This window comes from Meriones unguiculatus, chromosome 7 (assembly GCF_030254825.1).
Source record: "Meriones unguiculatus strain TT.TT164.6M chromosome 7, Bangor_MerUng_6.1, whole genome shotgun sequence".
Taxonomy (NCBI): domain Eukaryota; kingdom Metazoa; phylum Chordata; class Mammalia; order Rodentia; family Muridae; genus Meriones; species Meriones unguiculatus.
Window position 1 is genome coordinate 91,323,318 of NC_083355.1, and position 20,226 is coordinate 91,343,543.

The following is a 20,226-nucleotide window of genomic DNA, read 5'->3' on the forward strand; positions in this document are numbered from 1 at the left end:
GACTCTGCCCCGGAAGCACTATTGAGGGCGGGTCGGGGGACAGTCAAGGGCGCTTGCGCGGGCCTGACTTACTATGGCGGCTCGCTTTGGCGCTGTGACCTCCTTGCGGAGCGTTCGGTGGTCCGGTGCCGTGCCGCTTGCGGCCGGACGGGACCCGCTAGTTGCCTGTCGGCGATGGGCGGGCTCCTCGACGGACACTGTGTACGATGTGGTGGTCTCAGGAGGAGGCCTGGTGGGCGCTGCCATGGCTTGCGCCTTGGGTAGGTGCATCTTGACTGTGGAGGGGTAGCGGGCAGGGGAGGGACAGTCCTCCCAGTGGGAGTCGCGGTGCTGCCCGAAGACCAAGCGTGCCTGACCTGGTGGTTTGCTCACTACCCTCGCTCTGGCTTGCAGGAATGGACACGGTGCTTCGGCCTTGTGGGCCTTACAAGTCAATCCCTCGGGAACTTACCAGACCCTTGGGAACGGCCCGTGTTGTTTGTTTCTGCGGTATTGTTTTTTTTTTTTTTTTTTTTTTTTTTAGGAGACCAGCTTGGCCTCAACACTCCCTTGCCTCTTTCTCCTGAGTGCTAGCGTTAAGGGCCTGCGCCAGTACTTCTGGCCCTACAGCTGCTTCGTGAGGATACAGTTCACATAGTTGTAAGTCCTCCCGCATAAGGCGTACAGTCCAATGAATTTTTAGTACGTTCGCAGAGCTGTACAGCCACTACAAAAAAAAGCTTTAGTACATTTTCCTTACTCCAAAACCAAAAAGCAGAAAGTCTTGGAACTCATCCTTTCAGCCGTAGACAGCGGCTCTCCTATTTTCTGTCTGTAGATTACCTTTTATGGATAGTTATATGTAGCTGGGAAGGTACTTAGTGTTCTCAAGGTTAATCCACGTTGCAGCATGTATCAGAACAGCATTCTCTTTGAAGGCCGAGGCAATATTCAATTGTGTGTATGTTCCACATTTAGTTGAGTCGTTTATCTTTTTGTTTTCTGTTTGTTTTGAGACACGGTTTCACTGTGTAGCTTTGGCAGTGCTGAAGTTTGATCTGTAGACCTAGCTGGCCTCGAACTCACAGAGATCTGCCTGCCTCTGCCTCCTGAGCGCTGGGATTAAAGACATGCACCACCATTGACCGGCTAGTTGGCTCATTTATCAACTGATGAACGGTTGTGTTCCCTTTTGGTCTATAACAAATAATACTACCAGGAACATTTTGTGTGCAAGGTTTGGTGCGGACATAGTGTTGATTATCTTGAGTCTGTTATTAGCAGTGGAATTTCTGGGTTCTTTGTCTGTTTATTTGTTTGTCCTTTTAGTTGGTAGTGGTTTGTGTTTATATTTCCCTAATGACCAATGGTGTTGAATAAATTTACCAAGGGTTGGCATTATGTGCTACCATTCCTGGCCTCTTTGAAACGTTAGTGTTCACATTTTTAGTGATTTATTTTCATTTTATATATTTTATGTACATTGGTGTTCTTCCTGTTTGTATGTGTGTGTGAAGGTGTCAGATCCCTGGAACTGGAGTTACAGTTGTGAGCTGCCTTGTGGGTGCTGAAGATTGAACCTGGGACCTTTGGAAGAGCAGCCAATGCTCTTAACCACCGAGCCATCTCTCCAGGCCCCGTTTGTTTTGAGACAGGGTTTCTCTGTGTAGCCTTTGCTATCCTGGATTTGTTTTGTAGACTAGGCTGGCACCAAACTCACAGAGATCCACCTGCTTCTGCCTCCCCAAGTGCTGGAATTACAGCTGTGGCTAATTTCTCCATCCTTAAATCTATTCTTTTAGTTTTATTTTAAGTCTTCCTACTCCTGGGGTCAAATAATCCTCCTGCCTGGGTAGCCAGGAGTGTAGGTTTGCACCAATGCATCAGGCCTTTTCTCATTTGGATTCCAAACAATTTTTTAAAGGAGGGTAAAGGTATATGTTTTTATTTTTCTTTAAGATTTTGCTATTTATTCATTTTTGCGACAGGGTCTTACATTGTAGCCGTGGCTGGCCTGGAACCAACTATGTAGATCAGGCCAGCCTTGAACTCAGAGATCTGCCTACCTCTGCCTCCAGAGTGCTAGGAGTAAAAGCATGCACCACCGCCTCTCTGCCAGAATGCCGCCGTATGGACACAAGTCACGTGTAGTCCATCAGGCTGGTTAGGATAAGCAAAGTGCTGGGCAGAGCTGGTGCGCAGGGACAGTGCATGCAGGTGTGGAACTTATGGATGATGTCAGCCACTCTGTCATCTGAAACATCAAACCCTTGTTCTGGAGGGTGATGTGCTCACCCTGTTGGAGCCAGAAAGAGAGGCTCGGAGGTTGCGCTGACTTGCTGCTGGGTCCTGGATATCCACCACTTGGCCCATGGGATGCAACTGTTAAATAAAGTGTGTGTATTTTTTTTTTTAAAGCATGCACCTCCATGGCTAGCTTAATTTTCTTTGTAAGTGTGTGTATGTTGTGTGCACATGAGTGCAGTGTCCAAGGAAGTCAGAAAAGGGCATGGGTGCCCTGGCTGAAGTTGCAGAGTTGTGAGCCACTGGGTATGAGTGCTGGAGTCTCTCTGCAAGAGCAGTATGTGCTCCTAAATAGCAAGTGTCTCTCTAGTGCTCCCACACACACACATCGAAAAGTAAAGCCCCTAGTGTTGTGTTTTTCTGGTGATGCCATGCTATTTCTTTTTAACTTTATTGCTAATAGCAAATTTCACTCTAATTGTTATGCAGTCTCTGGAGCTTTCTCAGATACTGGGAGACTGTGCTGCAGGCCTTCTCCCTGTGAAGGTTCCAAGTTCCATTTTTCATTTTTATTTTTTCATTACAGATGTTTTAGGATCAGGTTTGTAGTGTATTTTTTAAAAATAAATTATTTTATCTTGAGACTGCAGTGAATTTTGCTTTTTTAAAATACTCCACTGTTGTATGTTTCTGTTCAGATTTCCCCCACTCCTTGTTTTCTCCTGTGTGTGTGCATTCCCATGCAGCCATAGCCGAGAGATGAAACCCAAGGCCTTGCGCGTGTGAGGCTAGTGCTGTTGAGCAGTATGCATCCCAGATAATGAACTGTCAGTTTTAGTGACAGTTATTCTCATAAGGCTAAGAAATAGATGGTTACAGTTTTGTTTTGTATTGTATTTTTATCCTTCCTAATGAATTCTACTCACTGGGCGATAAATTTTTCTGTATTTGCATCTTCGTGTGTGGTATGTAGTGAACCCTGTCTGGAAAGGCCTTACAGTTGTGTGGAGTGGCTGTCTCGGATGAAATGGTGGAATGCCGGTACTGCTTAGGGTGGTGTTTGTCTCCTTCCTAGGAAATTTGAATTGTTATTTTTGCAGTACTGAGGATTGAACTAGGACCTCACACTTGAAAGGCAGGCACACCACCACTGAGCTATGTCCCCAGCCTAGAAATTTAATTTCCAAGGCTGAGGGACTAGCTTGTCTTCTTTTTTCCTTTGTGTTTTGTTTGTTTTAGAGACATGACTGAAACCATGGCAATCCTTCTGCCCTAGCTTCCAGGTTTGAGCCCCCATAGCTGGTTTATACTTGTTTCTAATTGAAGACTTAAAACATAAAAACTACACATATTGAAGCCAGGTATGGTGGCGCACACCTTAATCACGTCACTTGCGAGGCAGAGGCAGGTGGATCTCTCTGAGTTCGAGGCCAGCCTTTTCTACAGAGTGAGTTCCAGGACAGCCAGGGCAACACAGTGAAACCCTTTCTTGAAAAACCAAACCAAAACAACAACAACAAAAACCAAACCAAAACAATAAAACCTAAAAAACCCAAAAACCTAAAATTACAGATTAATGATGTACTTTATAATATTTTGATAATACATACATTGTGTAAGTTTAAATCTACTTAAACATTTTTTTCTTAAACATCTATTTTTTTTTTTTTTTTCAAGATAGGGTTTCTCTCTGTAGCCTTGGCTGTCCTGAACTTGAAACCAGGCTGGCCTTGAACTAACAGTGACTCGCCTACCTCTGCCTCCTGAGTGCTGGGATTACAGGTAAGGGCCGCCATGCCCGCCTCCATTTATTATTTTTTTATGAGGAAGACTTTCAGAATTCTTGTAGCTTTTAGAAGTGTACAGCACATCATTATTAGTTATGGAGGCCGTACTGTAATTAAATCCTTGGCTTCCCTAAAATGATTTCAAATGTTAATTTTTTTTTTTTTTCTTTTTTAGGGCATGATATTCACTTTCATGACAAGAAAATCCTGTTGCTGGAAGCGGGTTCAAAGAAAGTCCTGGGGAACTTGTCAGACACATACAGCAACAGAGTCAGCTCCATTTCCCCTGGCTCTGCCACCCTTCTCAGTAGTGAGTAGCCTGTCTCCTGGGTCCTACCTCCTTTCTTGAGCTTTCCAGTGGGTTCTCTAGGACAGTCACCAAAGTTGGGAGCGAAAGCTCACAGTGGGGAGTGAGCAAGTGGACTTGATAATGGCTTTGGTTGAAGGTGAAGACTGCTGAATTTGATCATGTGGCAAGTCCTGGTCTAGGGAGGACATCCTTGGGGCACATGGACCCTCATTTATGCATTAGGCCCTTGTTATTTGGTCTACTGCATCTCTGTGACCTGATGGTGAACATTCTATTCCAAGTTCCAAGTCAGTCCTCAAATGGGCTGGGGAGTCTGCATTTTAAGAGCCCTCTTGGGGGGGGTAGATGGAATTGTTTTTATGTTTGTGCTAGGTAGTACTCCCTCAGGCTGCCCTGTCTGAAATCATTCTGTCTAGAATTAAATTCCTCAGTCATTTTATATAGCTTTATAGCTCTCTCGCTTTTTTTTTTTTCTTTTCTTTTTTAAAAGATAGGATCTGGCCTTGAACTTAATTTAAATGCTGATCCCTCTGCTACTATGTCCCAACTTCTTGGAGTCTATGAGGCATCACCACTCACAATTTTATGTGGTACTAGGGATTTCGATTGATAATGGAGCTACGTCCTCAGTTCCTACAGCTTTTTCTTTCTAGAACAACTACCTGACAGTAGATTATACACATGTTCACGTTGTCTGTCTCTCCAGCTAAAATATCAGTTGCACAAGTTTGGTCTGCTCTGGACCTAAAATTATAACTGGTACTTGGTAGCTACCCAGTAAATATTTAATCAAAGAATGAATCTACTCAGTGCCATGGACAGTTGAGAAGAAAAAAAAAAAAATCTTTTGACCATTACAGCTAATAGCCAAGTAAGGAAAAGAGTATTGGTTTAGTTTTCCTTTCTTATTTTCTCTGCTTTACTGTGATCTGGCCCTTGGGTCTTTTTTCATGTTATATAATCTGGATCTGAGAGTGGAAGGGCTTTGTCCTTAACAGCTCACAAAGTTTTAACCTTCCATGATGGAGAACAGTGAAAACAACCTTCTTAACAGGATGGAGAGACAAAAGGGGGCTCAGGAGCACAGATCATGGGATTCCTGTGTGTCTTTTGCAGGTTTTGGTGCATGGGACCACATCTGCAATATGCGGTGCAAAGCCTTCCGTCGGATGCAGGTGCCTCCTTCCCCTTAACGTTGTTGGGATGTCTTATCTGTCTCTTGTTAGCTTGTTAGAGTCCACTTTCTCTAGGCTTTTTATGAATCAAAATTTAAATGCAGTGTGGAGGTGGGGCTTTCTTGAGAAAGCTTACTTTTTAATTAATTAATTTGGTCTTTTGAGATAAGGGATGTAGCTGAAGCTTGCCTGACACCTGTGACCCCACTTGCCAGGAGTTGGGGTCACAGCTGTGCCTCACCCTGAGTCTTGTCACTTTATATCCTGACTGTTTGTAATTCGCTGCCTCTCAGTCTGGAAAGCGACACCCAGCCTCCTGATGGAACTGTCTTTTATTTTCTGTGCTGTTGATGCATTTTCCTTTGTGTTTGCAGGTGTGGGACTCCTGCTCAGAGGCCTTGATAATGTTCGATAAGGATGACTTAGATGACATGGGCTATATAGTGGAAAATGACGTTATCATGCACGCCCTGACTAAACAGCTGGAGGCTGTGGCAGGTGAGCTACCATCTCATTTCCTCTGGGAAGTGAGTGCCTTTGTATTTGCCAGAGGAAAAGACTCATCCATAGATGCTAAATAGCCTCTGATAGCCTGGCATGGTGGCAAACTTTAATGCCAGCACTTGGGAGGCAGAGACAAGCAAATCTCTGTGAGTCTGAAGCCAGCCAGGAAAAGGAGAGATGAAATCCTTTCAGGACTTACCTTTCTTTCTATCAGTTTATTTAGAAAACTTGCATATCATAAAATTCTTGTATTTACATGTGCAACTATTGCCACAGTATCCTTTAGAGTGTTCCATCACCTCAGAAGGAAACTGCACACCTCACACTACTTATTCCTACTCATTTCTTACTCTTACCTGAACTTTGGCTTTATCTTTCTTTTCTTTTTTTCTTCCTCTTTCTTCTTTTCCTTTTGGAGACAGGTTTCTCTGTGTGGCCCTGGCTGTTCTGAAACTCTGTCTGTAGACCAGCCTGGCCTCAAACTCAGAGATCTGCCTGCCTCTGCCTCCCAAGTATTGAGCCTAAAGGCATGTGCCCCCTCCCACCCCTAGCAATTCCTTTTATCTTTCTGGAGTTGTCTGTTCTCAGCAGCTCAGGGGTGTGGATCATACCATTGTATTAATGTGTTAGACTCCTCTCAGCATGGTTTTGAGATTTAGTCACATTCCAGCATGTACTAGTACACTCCATTTTGTTGATGAATAATGTCTCATTGTATAGATATATCAAATTGTATGTATTCAACAATTAACAAAATTTGAGTTGTTGCCACTTTTTGGTAGTTGGTAAATAGTGTTGTATTTTGTGTCTAGATTTTGTGTGGATGGATGGTTTATTGTTTTGTGTTTTTTCTGGTACTCAGGATTGATGCAGGGTCTTGAGACAGCTAGGTAGTAGCTCCGCCCCGCAGCCATTTTCCCAGCTCTTATTTACCTTTTGCTTTGAACGGGGTTTCACAACATTGCCCAGCCTGTACTTCAAATCACTCTCTAGTCTAAGCAAGCCCTAAGTTTTAAACTCCAGTCTCAACCTCACAAGTAGCTTGTTCCAGCTGGCCTAGCAACATGCATTTTCACTTGTCCTGGTTGGACACTTGGAAGTGGAATATCGAAGTCATATAGTATTTCTGTAGTTAACACTCTCAGAAATTGCAAAATTGTTTTCCACAGGTTGCATCGTTTCACCTTCCCCCTAGTTTCAGTATTTCAGTTCTCCACATCCTTTTCATTACTTATTTTCTTTTAAATTACAGCCACCCTGCTATGGCCCACTGTCATTTTGACTCTATTTACCCAGTTTGCTTAATGTCTAATTGTATATTTGCTTTAGAGAAATGTCCGTTTAAACATTTAAAAATTATGTCGTTTGTCTTTTTTATTTTGAGTAAGAAGAGGTCTTTGGCCGGGCTGTGGTAGTGTACACCTTTAATCCCAGCACTCGGGAGGCAGATGCAGGCAAATCTTTGTGAATTTGAGGCCAGCCTGGTCTATAGAATGAGTTTTCAGGACAGCCGAGGCTACACAATGAAATCTTGTCTCAAAAAAACAAAAAGAATAAAAAAATCTTTTGAAGTGTAAAACATATTTCAGCTTGTGGTGTCCCTCCTCCTTGCTCAGATGCAGAATGAAACTAGGAGAAGAGCTCTCCTTCAATTCCCAATATGTGTGTTGGGGTGTTGTTGAGATAGAGTTTCACTGTGTAGCCCTGGCTAGCCTAGAACTCTGTAAGTAGACCAGGCCTCAAAAACTCATAGAGATGCGCCTGTATCTGCTAGAATTAAAGGTGTGCTCTCCTGTGCCCAGCTGTGCTCCCTTTCTTTAACTTTCTGACATCAAGTCCTTCCCTGGCTTTCGTTCTTTACCAGCAGCTCCTGGGCCAGAGCATTAGTCATCTGAGTTACTTTTAGGGTCTTGCTTTTCTTGCTTGTCAGTAAATGACAGGACAGGGCTAACCAGAGACCTTGCTTTTAGGTTACTTACTTTTAGGGTCAGTTTTTTGACCCACCTTTCTGATGTTTTGCTTCTTTTTCTTTTGACTCCTCTAGACCGCGTGAGGGTTCTCTACAGGAGCAAAGCTGTTGACTATGCCTGGCCTCTTCCATTTTCCATGGCAGACTCCAGCCCTTGGGTCCATATTACCCTAGGTGATGGCAGTACCCTCCAGACCAAACTGTTGGTAGTTGAAGATTCTTGCTTTGTCAGGGGTCTTGCATGTCCTCATCTTACACTCTAGGGCCTGTAGTTTCAGATGGAAGCAGTGGGTTTACTTTACGTTATTGTTTCTAGAATGACCAGTCCCTATTCAAGGCAGCCGGAGCTAAGATGCTCGTACACCTTCTGGACTGGGAGCAGCCTCATGGGCCAGCTTAGGGTAGGATAGCCAGACTTCTAGGCAAGACAGTATAAGAGTGTTGGGACCTCAGGACTGTTCTTTTTCTGTCACAGAAGTCCCAGTGTCATTCATCTGCTTGCAGCTCTCATTTTCCCATTTTTCTCTGTTTCTGTTTTGTCTTTTAAACCCCAGTGCCTGTTCTGTGTCTAACTTTTCTCTGTAGTTCGTATATCAAAAGACTCTGGTTGAATATGGCTGTTGCTGGCACCTCTTGGTTCAGTTACTTTAGTCCCATTAGCTCAGGCTGGGGTCCAATTTTGTAGCACTTCCCTGTAGGGGCTGTGAGTGGGACAGGCTTGATAGTTTCCCACCATGGTCAGCACTTATAGTTGGGACTAAACAAAAGGACAAAACAATTTCTGGAGCAGCTTGACTTATGACGTGGTTATAAGACTTAGCAGGCTCTTGTTTCCATGCAGATTGGAGCTGATGGGCACAACTCAGGAGTAAGGCAAGCTGCTGGGATCCAGAATGTCAGCTGGAACTATGACCAGTCTGCTGTGGTGGCCACTCTCCATTTATCAGAGGTAAGCTCTTGAGCTGTCCACCCTGGGACCTTGTTCTGAGCACTCAGTACCTCTTACAAGAACTTTTCTTTAATTCTAGGCCACAGAAAACAATGTAGCCTGGCAGAGATTTCTTCCCTCTGGGCCTATTGCCCTGCTCCCGGTAAGAGAGCCCCTGGCCAGGTAGCGCAAAGGTAGCCGGCCTTAGTCTTCAGAATAGTACTTTCTTTGAGCCTGGTTTAAAGGGACTATGTTCCAGGCATACATTGCTGCTTTATCGCAGTTTCCTTTATGCTTGAAAATGCACAAGTTCAGAAGAGCAGGTTTTTGTTGCTCTTGTTTTTTAGAACAATACCCTAGGCTGGCCTGACATTCACTTCTGCGAAATGCTGTGATTGCAGACATGCGCCACCACACAGGACTGATGCTCTTCTTTTGATACAGCTGTCAGATACCTTGAGTTCCTTGGTTTGGTCCACATCACATGACCATGCAGCAGAGCTGGTCAGCATGGATGAGGAAGAGTTTGTGGATGCCATCAACTCTGCCTTTGTGAGTATCACCTTGTCCAGCTACTGGTATGCTAGGGAAAAAGTAAGCGTGCAGCTTCCCCTTAGCAAGTGCAGATCTGTGGTAGCACACAGGGAAATGCAAAACCATGGAAGCTGTGGGCTGCTGTGCTGATAGAAAGGCCTGCCAAGGTACGTGGGTCACTTAGTGTATGTTCCTATGCAGTGCAGCAGCTTTGGAGTAGCGCCCTCTGTGTAACAGGCTCTGGACAGACTGCTGAGAGCCCCTGCCTTCAGGAAGTACACAGTCAAGAGAAAGCAAAGGACAGCTAAGTATAGTAACAGATGTGTGCAAAGGATGCCGTGGGAACAGAGAGGGTTTCGAGGTGTTCTGGTGAAACAGAGTTAGAAGGTTATTCTGTGCTTCACCTAAACTTAAAGAGGCAGAAGGAGAGCACAGGCTGAGCTTCACTTAAGCTAGTTGATGGTTATTGCTAGGGACCAATGAAAGGTAAAGTTCAGTTTTTAGTCAAGGGCTAACCCAGAAATACTTGGCATGCTCCTAACTAAAACCTTCAGGGAATTCTGGGAAATGGAGTTTCCCATTATTTCAGTGGAGTTGTCACTCATGAGCAAGATCAGTTTAGGCATGTTATATCGCATTACCCTTAACTCTGGTTATAAAAAAGGATTCTTTGTTATTGTTTACTGGTACTAATCACATTTCACTTTTTTTTGGGCCGATGGCATGCAGTGGAGTGATGCTAACCACACAGACTTCATCGACTCGGCTAGCACCATGTTGCGCTATGCTGTCTCCTTGCTGAAGCCCACTAGGGTCTCAGCTCGTCAATTGCCCCCAAGTGTAGCCAAGGTGGATGCTAAAAGCAGAGCCCTCTTTCCTCTGGGGCTGGGACATGCTGCTGAGTACGTCCGGCCTCGTGTGGCACTCATTGGGTAAGCACATAATGGAATAGGCCACTCCTTTCTGGGCTGCTGGAGGCCACATCTGAATGTTGCTTTATTCTTAGTGACGCAGCCCACAGAGTCCACCCACTTGCAGGACAAGGTGTCAACATGGGCTTCGGGGATATTTCCAGCTTGGTTCGTCATCTCAGCACAGCAGCCTTCAATGGGAAGGACTTAGGTAAGCTTTCAGATACCCTGACACGGCCCTGGGCAGCATGATGCAGTAGACCCTGCTGGGAAGGGGGGGGGAGGAGATCTTTACCATGGGAGTAAGGGTTTAATCTTTCCTCTTGCTTTTTAACTGCAGGCTCCATGAGCCACCTCACAGTTTATGAAACAGACAGACAGCGGCATAATACTGCTCTTCTGGCTGCTACTGACTTACTGAAAAGGCTCTATTCTACCAGGGCCACTCCGCTGGTGTTGCTCAGGACATGGGGCCTGCAGGCAACTAATGCGGTATCTCCTCTCAAAGTAAGTGCTCATGTACGGCTCTCCGGGATTTTTCTTACCTGAGGAAGGACTGCAGAAGTTCTAAATGTCTTGGCATTAAAAGCAAGTGCTGCCATCCACAGCCACCATACCCAGTCTGCCTTCCCCGATGAGTATGACTAAGAGAACCTGCTGGATTTGTGGGTGTCCACATCTAAGCAGTAACTTGAAATATGCAGGAAGAGCTTAAGAATACAGGGCTGGGTTGGAGAGATGGCTCAGTGGTTAAAAACACTGGCTGTTCTTCCAGAGGGACCTTGGTTCAATCCCCAGCACCTACATAGTGGCTTGCACCCATCCATCGCTCCAGTCCTAGGGGATCCAATGCCCTCTTATGGCCTAAGTATGCTAGGCATGTGTGTTGTGCACAGACATACACATAAGCAAACCAGATATAAATAATTTTAAAACAAAACAACAACGAAGAGAAAAACAGTCCCGGAGAGGAGGCTGAGCAGTGCCTGCTATTTTCCCACAGCTCAGGCCATGCTGGACGGCTCACCACAGGTATTGAGACCGTCTTCTGGCCTCCTCAGGCTTCTGTGTTCATGTGTATACATGCCACAGCCAACATGTGCGGGTCAGAAGACAACCTTCAAGAGTTAATCTCTCCCTCCACAGTGATTCACAGGTTGTCAGGCTTGTGTGGCAAGTGCTGAGCCCTCTTGTTAGCCCTGATCTTACAGCTGAAATAAAGCAGGGACTTCTGGGAGGAGTCTCTATGGGACCTCTGCCATGTTTCTCCCATAGTCATCTTGGATATTTAAGTATAAAGTCACTATCCTCTGACCTCCAGTAACCAAGTACCACTCACTTCCTTTCTTTTTCTCTAGAAACAGATTATGGCCTTTGCCAGCAAATGAGCACTCCTCTTCTGGGATCGTGGTGATGACAGGGAACATCTAGTCCTGTGATGTCACATGCCTTTACCTTATGGTTTAATAAATTTACACTAGAACTTGTATCTCTTTTCCTCTTCTGATTAACAGGCCTGGGGAGCCAAAACAGTGAGTGACAGCTAAGGAAAAACTCAAAACTATTTTATTGAAAGGAGCTTTTTATTACTAAACAAATCACAAAGATATTCTCGCCCTCATTTCACTTGGTAACAATCCTTTTTAAATAGAATACTTTAATGCTGGTCATAAATTTATAATTATCTTGACAGAGTAAGAATTATAAGAAATACCTGATACATTTTGTTAGATTGTTGTTTTAAGACTAACACTGGCATGCCAATTAAATTGCTTTGTTACAGTACACTGTATTTAAGGGGGAAGTGAAGACAAGTAACAGCCAGATCTTATTAATGTGCTTTTCTACTTGCTATTACAGTACCACATTTGTTTACAGCTCCTCTCTGGGATGTTGTTCTCTGTTCAGTAATAAAACAATAAATAATCTCATTGCACACAGCTGCAGAAGTCTCAGGAACCAGTCTGAAGGGAGCCAGTCAGCTGCACAGGTCCTCCATGTGTGGTGGCAGGAGTGGCTCATTACTTGGGTTTTGAAGTGCGTACTGCACAGCACTGGAGAGGCCTCCCGAAGAGGCCTTTAGGCGTGTTAGACAAGAGCGCTCCTGAACGTCTTGCCTAGAAATCTGTTTTGAAAAGATGAAGAAAGCTAAACTGTTTTGGAATAGCTTTGAAGGGATGAGACAGCTGTTGCTACAGGACAGCTTTTTAAACAATGTGGAAAACTTAGTACAAAGAATATCAGTAAACCTAGAAAATGTCCCCAGAATAAAAGATGGCAGCTGCTGAGGAAAGTGATGGCCAGAGACAATCAGGGCAAGGTCACCTTTTGCAAAAGAGGAACCCTGTTAAGATTCCTGGCTCCATTGTATGAAAAAAAAAAAAAAGTTAAAAAGATGAGACTTTAAGGCACACTTTGCAAGGACATCTGTGACTAAGGTGTTCTTCATATAATAGTGATAACATACACACATGCCTGGTATTCAACATACATTAATGTTTTCAAAGAGATGGAACTTGCCAGCAACATCAGAACACAAAAGACCCCCTTAGAGGGGGGAAAAAAATAAGGCCCATTTTGCCAGATGGTGATGGTGCGCACCTTTACTTCCAGCACTTGGGAGGCAGAGGCAGGTGGATCTCTTGAGTTTGAGAGTGAGTTCCAGAACAGCCAAGACTACACCAAGAAACCCTGTCTCAAAAAAAAAAAAAAAAAAAAAAAGGGCTTGAGGAATATTAACATGGTATCTGCAGATAAGTTTCTGACTTGAAAGTACATCTATTTAAGAGTTCTGGCATTATCCAAGGCAACCATAAGGTCTGGGACAACATGCACTTTATAGCCACGGCCCCTGTCTGAGGGATCAGAGGCCAGATGTGGTAGACTCACTCTTCAGCTCGAGTTGTGCTCTTTGTCTTTTTAGTGCTGGGAATAAAATCTAGGGTGTGACATGCTAAATACATTTTGCCGTTGAAATCTATTTTCTAACTCCTCTCCCCTTAAAAACTTTGAGTGTTGTACTGAGTTGCTCAGAGTGGCTATGTAGCAAGCCCACAAATTGTAATCCTCCTGCCTCAACTCCAGTGTAGCTACAATTATAGGCCTATGCAGCAATGCCTGTTGTATAGGAACCTTTAATGAACATAGCTTACTCTTAGGAAAACAGCTTGGGTTTTTCAACTGTGAAAACATTTAGTGGATTACAACTGGTCTAATACCTTTTTTTTTTTTTTTGACATAGTAAACAGTCTATGTTGCCTGTTTTTAAAAAGCCATAAAAATTCAATTATCTTCAGAGAGTCTGAAAGGATTTGGAGTAGGAGACGGCAGAACTAAGATGACTGAAGAAAAAAGTAGACCTCAGCTACTGGAGCTATAAACATCAGTGACAGCCTAAGCGGAAGGGAGCTGTTTGCAGTGCAGAAAGTCTGTGCTACTGCGTGTGAGCCCAGTTTTGAAGAGGACAATGAATATAAGCGGTGAAGGTGTGCTTAGTAACAGAGGCCTAGGCGGGGCTCAGCAGGGCCTGTCTGTAGTCTCTGCTACTCGGTGGTTTGAGGTGAGAGGATCACTTGAGTCCACGAAGCTCCAGGCTACCTGAGCAACAGTGAGACCCAGTCTCAAGCCACTCTCGGTGTGAAGGGTCTGAAGAAATTCCACCTTTAATCAACACAACCCCCTAACACTGGGGAGGTAAGGATATACTCATTTGCCTGCTTTTTGCACACAGTAGATGGTAATACTTATTGGCTCAATGTAATGGCTTCAAAAATAAGGTTTCCCAGGGACTGCCATGGGGCCAGGCATAGTCACATCCTTTGTGAAGAGTGGAAGGAAAAGGGGTTGACTGACAAGTTAGGGGAGAAGAAAACTTTCCTGGAAAGAGAAGAGGAAGAGGTAAAGTGCTATGCCAGGAGCTGAGCAACAGACCTTTCACACCCAGAACAACTTTGCAAGGAGGCCAGCCAATGATGATCAGACAAGACAGGACAAGATGACAGAAGTTTAAAATGTTTACAATAATGGTCTTCAACGGGCTAAATATGTAGTAGAGCACCCATGCCTAGCATGCATGTCGACCTGTGTTCAACCTCAACACAGAGAATGTCCTGAGAGAGAAAATATGGTTCTCTAGAAATGCTAGTCCTTGTGCTGACATGGACCAGCACGGACCAAAATAGCCAATCAAATCAAATGTTGGGTATCATTGGAAAGGGGATCTGAAATCCTGAGCTGGGTAATAAATTGAGAAAATAGTAACTAAAATCAGCAAGGGCCCAAACAGGAAAGCACTACTATAAAAGAAGCTTTGTGGTAGCACATTGTGCCTAACAAGCAAGAGGTCCTGGCACTCTCCATACCCCAGCCCCCATAAGGTCAAACTGAAAGCATTGGCAATCTTTAGACTCAAATAGCACATACACTAGCTTCTAACCACAGACCAAAAACTAGGTATTTCACAGACATACAAAGATACTAAGGTTACGGCCATGTTTAATTCTGTAAACACTGTCGTGGGAGGCAGTGCTGGCACTGGAGTGAACTGAGTGAAGGTGGCATGTGAGCAGCAGCCATGTTCTGTGACAGCTGCCCCTTGAGACGGCGGCTCCTTTCTTACAGCTCTAAACCTCGGCACAGTTAAGAACTACTCTCTTGATCTTGCTAGCTCACAGCTGTAATCCCAAGATTCAGGAGGCTGAGGCAAGAAAATTGTTAATTCAAGGCAACCTGGGCTACACAGTGAGTTCCAGGCCAGCCTGAGCGACAAGACCCTTATCTGAAAATAATAATCCTTAGGACAACTCGAAGCTCTACATTGCGCCACAGGATCACGAATATTCTTATGCAGTATCTCCACTCCCCCTCTGAGTTACAAAAAAACCAGAGATTCCCCCCCTGTTTTTTAGGGTGGGGAATGTAATAAGGGTAGGAGGAAGAAAAAAAATACCACTATTGATAGGTTATGGGACTTCAAGGAGTCAGCTTAATTTAGCTTGTAAGCAAAAAAGAAACATTTTAAAAAATGAGGCACTGCAAGGGTTGAAATGAGATTTTTTTCTTTGGTTCCCAGGGACCTGTCTCTGAACTTTTAGTCTAACTAACGTAGAGATCCAAACTTTTTTGATTCTTCTTCACAGGACACTGACATACAAAAAAATCTCAAAAGATATGCACTCTGGTGCCAGCCACACACCTGCCAAGTGGCTCGGGAGCCATTCACATTAGAAGTGCGAAATTACTGAAGCCCAAATCACTAGGCTCAAGGGCAAGACTCGTCTATAGCCCCCTCCCTCATTATAAGGCCAGCTAATGGGTTTCAGTGCAGGCTTTCTCCAGAGTCTTTCAGAAGACGCCTGAGTCCTCTTCTTCCTGTGAGGAAGCTGTTGAGAATGCGGGCTTCAAAGCAAGTACTTGGCCTCAGCTGGTGATGCCCAGAGACTGCAGTAGGTGAAAGGTGGCTCCCAGGGCCCAGCCCGTCTCTATGTTGTTCACTTTCTTTGTGAGCTGCGGAAGGAGAAAAAGAGTTTTCACATTTCCATCCAGTTCTGAACATGAGCAAGCATGGCTGTTGGACAGCTAACACCTATGAAGAGCTCTGCTATAGCCAAGCCCCAGTGCCCCTATAGCCAGCATGCTCAGAAGTGGTCTAGCCATGCATTTTCAGAGTCTGTCAGATGGGCTTGTGAATGTTCCTTAATCTCAACAACAATAACAAAACACAGCACCCCTTGCTTCATCTTCTGAATCACCAATTTCTGATAAGGCAAATCATGGATGTGTGATAGGAGTGGAATTGGCGTGGGCTGGGAATGTATTTAGGGTGGAAAAGCACATTCTCAGCTTTCAGACTCTATGTAAGCAACTGTCCCTTGAGCACTAATAACAATCAACTGAGGCATTCTGCACCAGATCGTCTTGGTAGCTCAGTGCCTTCATTGCTTTGGACAAAACTTTAGAGCTGATTCCTCAGTTACTGAAAAGGGTGTTAGATTAGTGTTTATCCAGTTGTTTTCTTCTCTTTCTCTCTGAGACAGGGTTTCTCTGTGTAGCCTTGACTGTTCTGGACTCACTTTGTAGACCAGGCTGGCCTCAAACTTACAGAGATCCACCTGCCTCTGCCTCCTGAGTGCTGGGATTAACGGCGTGGGCCACAGCGCCTGTTCAGATTGTTTTCTTTAGACTTTTTCTTATTCCTCACTGATTTCAGCACAAGTACGCTCTGCTTCATCTATGATAAGCTATTGGTTGTAAAAACAGATCTTTTAAAAAAGCTTTTTCAGTTTTACTATCTTTGAAAATTATGTGTGTATCTAAGTGTCTGCCTGTGGGATGTGCCCAAGAGTGCAGGTGCCAGTGCAGGCCAGAGGTGTCGGAGTTCTTTGCGGAGCCACCTGAGGTAGTGCTAGGAATTGAACACTTGTCCTCTGGAAGAGCAACAAGCATTAACTCTGAACCATCTCTCCAGCCCCCTGAAACATAATATTAAAAATATTTTTATATTTTATGTGTATTTTGACTACAGCTATGTATGTGTACTGTGTGTGTGCCTAGTGCCCACGGAGATCAGAAGGCAGTGTCAGATCCCCTAGAACTGGAGTCACAGATGGTTGTGAGCCAATATGTGTGTGTTGGGAACCAAACCTGGGTCCTCTGCAAGAGCAGCAAGTGCTTTTTACCACTGAGCCATCCCACCAGGTGGTCTAAAATATATCTTATGAATTTCATACCATTCATTTTTTTACTTTCTATACTACTATTGAATGATTACAAATTATATTTACAGTGATGGTCAAAATGTGATCCTTGCCCTCAAGCAGCATACAGTCTATTAGAAAATTCAACTGTCCAACAGACTTAGACCATATAGCATAGACTGCATATGCCTGAGACACTGCTGCAGTCCATGCTAACTCAGTGCTAACCATTGTGCACAATGGGACAAGAGGTAAGCCAAGGTTACTGGCCAGATGTACCTGCCTCGGGGCCTCTCTGAATTAGGTCTGTGTGATGGCCCCAGGTTCTTGTTATCTTGCGCTCTCTCACAGCCACATGATCAGTGGCAGGTGAGGGAGTGCCAGCTTTAGATGAGGCACCTAGGATCCAGGAAGCATGGCTCTTCCAACCTGCTTGCACTGTATCTGCATGCTTATTTCTCCCGTCTCTTTCTCAGTGCTTCTCACTGAGTTCTAAACTGACTTCATAAACTATGTGACTTGAACATCTTCACTGGGCTCCAAGTCCTTCTGGGCTGTGTCCGGTGGGACACCATGCCTGGTGCTATATTCAGAGGTTATAGTACTGCATATGAGTGTTTTGTGTTCTTGTGGGACCTAGCAGGGTGCCCTTGACTGTAGCCCAAACAAGAACAGCTGCTCTGATTAGTAAACAAGTCTCCCGAGCCGACCAAAGCAGCTGTGAGACTGCAGCACTCCGCATCTTACCTGTAAGAGGGTGCTGTCTGCAAAGCCAAAGCCATCTTTTAATAAGGCTGTGATGTAACTGAGATCCATGCATAGGAAAGGACTGCCCGAGGAGAAGCTCTCCAAGTTATCACACACTGAAAGAGAGACAGACAACATTCACATTTGCAACTAAGATGGATGGGGTTCTCTAAAGAGAGATAGGGCTTGAGTAAGCAAAATCTCTGCAGTTAGTTGGCACCTGGGCTTCTGGAAGCCACAGCTTCTTTAGAATCTGTAATTTCCAGTATGAAGCCATCTATTCCTATTTACATGCCTCTAAGCATATTTGCCAGTTATGAGTGATGGGGGAGCAGGGGAAAGGCACTGCCAGCACAGGCCTTGGGCCTTGCACACCCTAGGCAAGCTCTCAGCACCTGCGCTGTACTCTAGCAGCACCCTGCTTTTTAAGTTTCTTTACCAGTGCGGCCACTTAGTACCAAGTCCCCAGTGAAGGCCCAGAGAACATAGAAATATCATTTAACCCTCTCTTGTGGCCACTGTAAAAGATCATTTGTATTTCAGATTTATTCTCAAGGATGTCCACGTGGCCATTTCCCATGCATTCTGGTGCTCAGTTTCTTACTACCGCTGATAACCCTATTTCAATTTAAAGAGAGAAAGGGAGAGATCGTGCCAGGCTGAGTGTAGACAGAGCTCAGGAGTCAGAATGACTGTATAGTGTCCATGAGGCTGGATTCCATCCCTACTATCACATAAATCAGTCAGGGTGACTCATGCCTGTAATCCTAGCACTTGAGAGGTGCATCAGAACTCAAGGTTATCCTCAGCTACACTGCAAACGTGAAGCTGCCCTGGGCTACATAAGACCTTGTCTCAAAAACAACAGTAACAACAAAAAGCCCACAAACAATAGTATTGCACTAATAATAATATGAGAAAAATATGGAAAGATGGGAAGTTTGTTTGTTTGAACCATTTCCCTAAAGTGTCTCATATCCCCATATTCTTATTTGACAGCATCTAAAGGCTCGTAGAGCAAGCTGGAAGGCTCACAAGGGAGCCAGTCCCCAAAGGCTCTGTACTCACAGCCACATCTCATACCCAACTTCAAGAATTTCCAGACACTTACCTTCCCTGGCTTTTCTTTCAAAATCTTCAACTTTTAAAACACCCCCCTTTTCATAATCTAAAATGAAACAGAATGATAGATAATATCAAAAGCTTCAAGGAAACAAGGACATTTATCCTAGTGATATACAGCAATAAAAACTAGAAATATACAGCATTTCCAACATAAGAGACTGATACAGAAACATGACATCTCTATATCACAAATCCATGCTGCTTATTTTATTCATTTACAATTAATGCATGTTACCCTTTTTGTATTATGTATTTAAACAAAATAAAAATGTAGGTCCATTAGAAAGTGTAGTAAATGGGCTGAAGAGATGGCTTGGTGGTCAAGTGCACTTATTGCTCCTGCAGAGGACTAAGGCTTGGTTTAAGAATCCACATCTGGTGGCCCTTAACCACCTGTAACTCTGAGGATTTGATGCCCTCTGGCCTCTGCACCACACACACATGGTCCTTATAAACTCATGCAGGTGCATACATATAAATTTAAAAATACAGTAAACAGGGCAGCAAATCATCTCTCAGGTCATGATAGGTCATGTGTGCACTCACATCTAAACAAAAACACAGTTTCTGAAAAGAAAGAAAAAAGAAAAGTCATAAAAGAATTGGGCAAGGGGTAAAATAGCTTGTGTGTGGTGAGGTCTCACAGGTACATCCATGGCAAGGTTTGGCAAACTGCATGAAAACATGTGCATTTACTGTATATCAACTTGTGGTTTGAATAGGAAATGTCTCCTATGGGCTCATGTGTTGAAGGCTTGGTCTCCAGACAGTGGAGTCTGCAGTCACTGTGAGGTGTCTAGACCTCAGTGAGGTAAGTTCACATGTGTTCATAACTTGATAGTATAACAAGGAGGCAGTGGGAACTTCTGCACCTGGGGCTTAGGTGGGGGAGTGGGTCAACAGGAGTGTGCTGCTGAGGGCTCTATCTTGTTCTGGAGCCTGCCCTCTGCCTCTCCCTGCTTCCTGGCTGCCATGACGTAAGCAGCTTTGCTCCTCCAAGCCCTTCCACCATCATGTTCTGCCTCACCATGGCAGAAACAAGGAAGTTGCTGGCCATAGGCTGAAACCTTTTCAACAACGATCCAGAAGAAATCCTCACTCCTCTAACGCTTCTCTCAGGGTCTAGTCACAATCACAGAAGCGCTGATTCACTCGGTTACAACTCAGTAAAGATACAAGCAAGCTGGGACTAGTAGCGCAGGCCTGTGATCCCAGCTACTCAGGAAGCTGAGGCAGAGGGATCACAAGTACAGGCCCTACACATATGACATAGTCTCAAAGTCATCTTGGGCAAGTCAGAACTGTCTCAAAATGAAAA

At 44.4% G+C, this 20,226-nt stretch overlaps 2 protein-coding genes across 4 annotated transcripts in view; one reads left to right on the forward strand and one right to left on the reverse strand.

Moving 5' to 3' along the window:
* Positions 1 to 20,226, forward strand: part of Coq6 (coenzyme Q6, monooxygenase) — a 22,122-nt gene continuing 1,896 nt past the window's right edge. Inside the window, exons 1-12 of one of the 3 annotated variants that reach the window (XM_021634187.2) lie at positions 1 to 260; positions 4,186 to 4,320; positions 5,437 to 5,495; positions 5,870 to 5,993; positions 8,044 to 8,174; positions 8,810 to 8,917; positions 8,997 to 9,059; positions 9,341 to 9,448; positions 10,160 to 10,362; positions 10,437 to 10,552; positions 10,682 to 10,848; positions 11,700 to 11,830. In XM_021634187.2, coding sequence (XP_021489862.1) covers positions 74 to 260; positions 4,186 to 4,320; positions 5,437 to 5,495; positions 5,870 to 5,993; positions 8,044 to 8,174; positions 8,810 to 8,917; positions 8,997 to 9,059; positions 9,341 to 9,448; positions 10,160 to 10,362; positions 10,437 to 10,552; positions 10,682 to 10,848; positions 11,700 to 11,729 — 1,431 coding nt within the window. In that variant the 5' untranslated portion in view covers positions 1 to 73 and the 3' untranslated portion in view covers positions 11,730 to 11,830. The other 2 variants (XM_021634185.2, XM_021634186.2) reach the window with 2 other exon arrangements.
* Entpd5 (ectonucleoside triphosphate diphosphohydrolase 5 (inactive)) overlaps positions 11,906 to 20,226 on the reverse strand; it is a 20,161-nt gene continuing 11,840 nt past the window's right edge. Inside the window, exons 11-13 of the mRNA XM_021634189.2 lie at positions 18,895 to 18,951; positions 17,784 to 17,899; positions 11,906 to 15,846 (exon numbers count right to left, since the gene is read on the reverse strand). Of these exons, the coding sequence (XP_021489864.1) occupies positions 15,760 to 15,846; positions 17,784 to 17,899; positions 18,895 to 18,951 (260 nt within the window). The 3' untranslated portion in view covers positions 11,906 to 15,759. The remainder of the gene's footprint in view (positions 15,847 to 17,783; positions 17,900 to 18,894; positions 18,952 to 20,226) is intronic.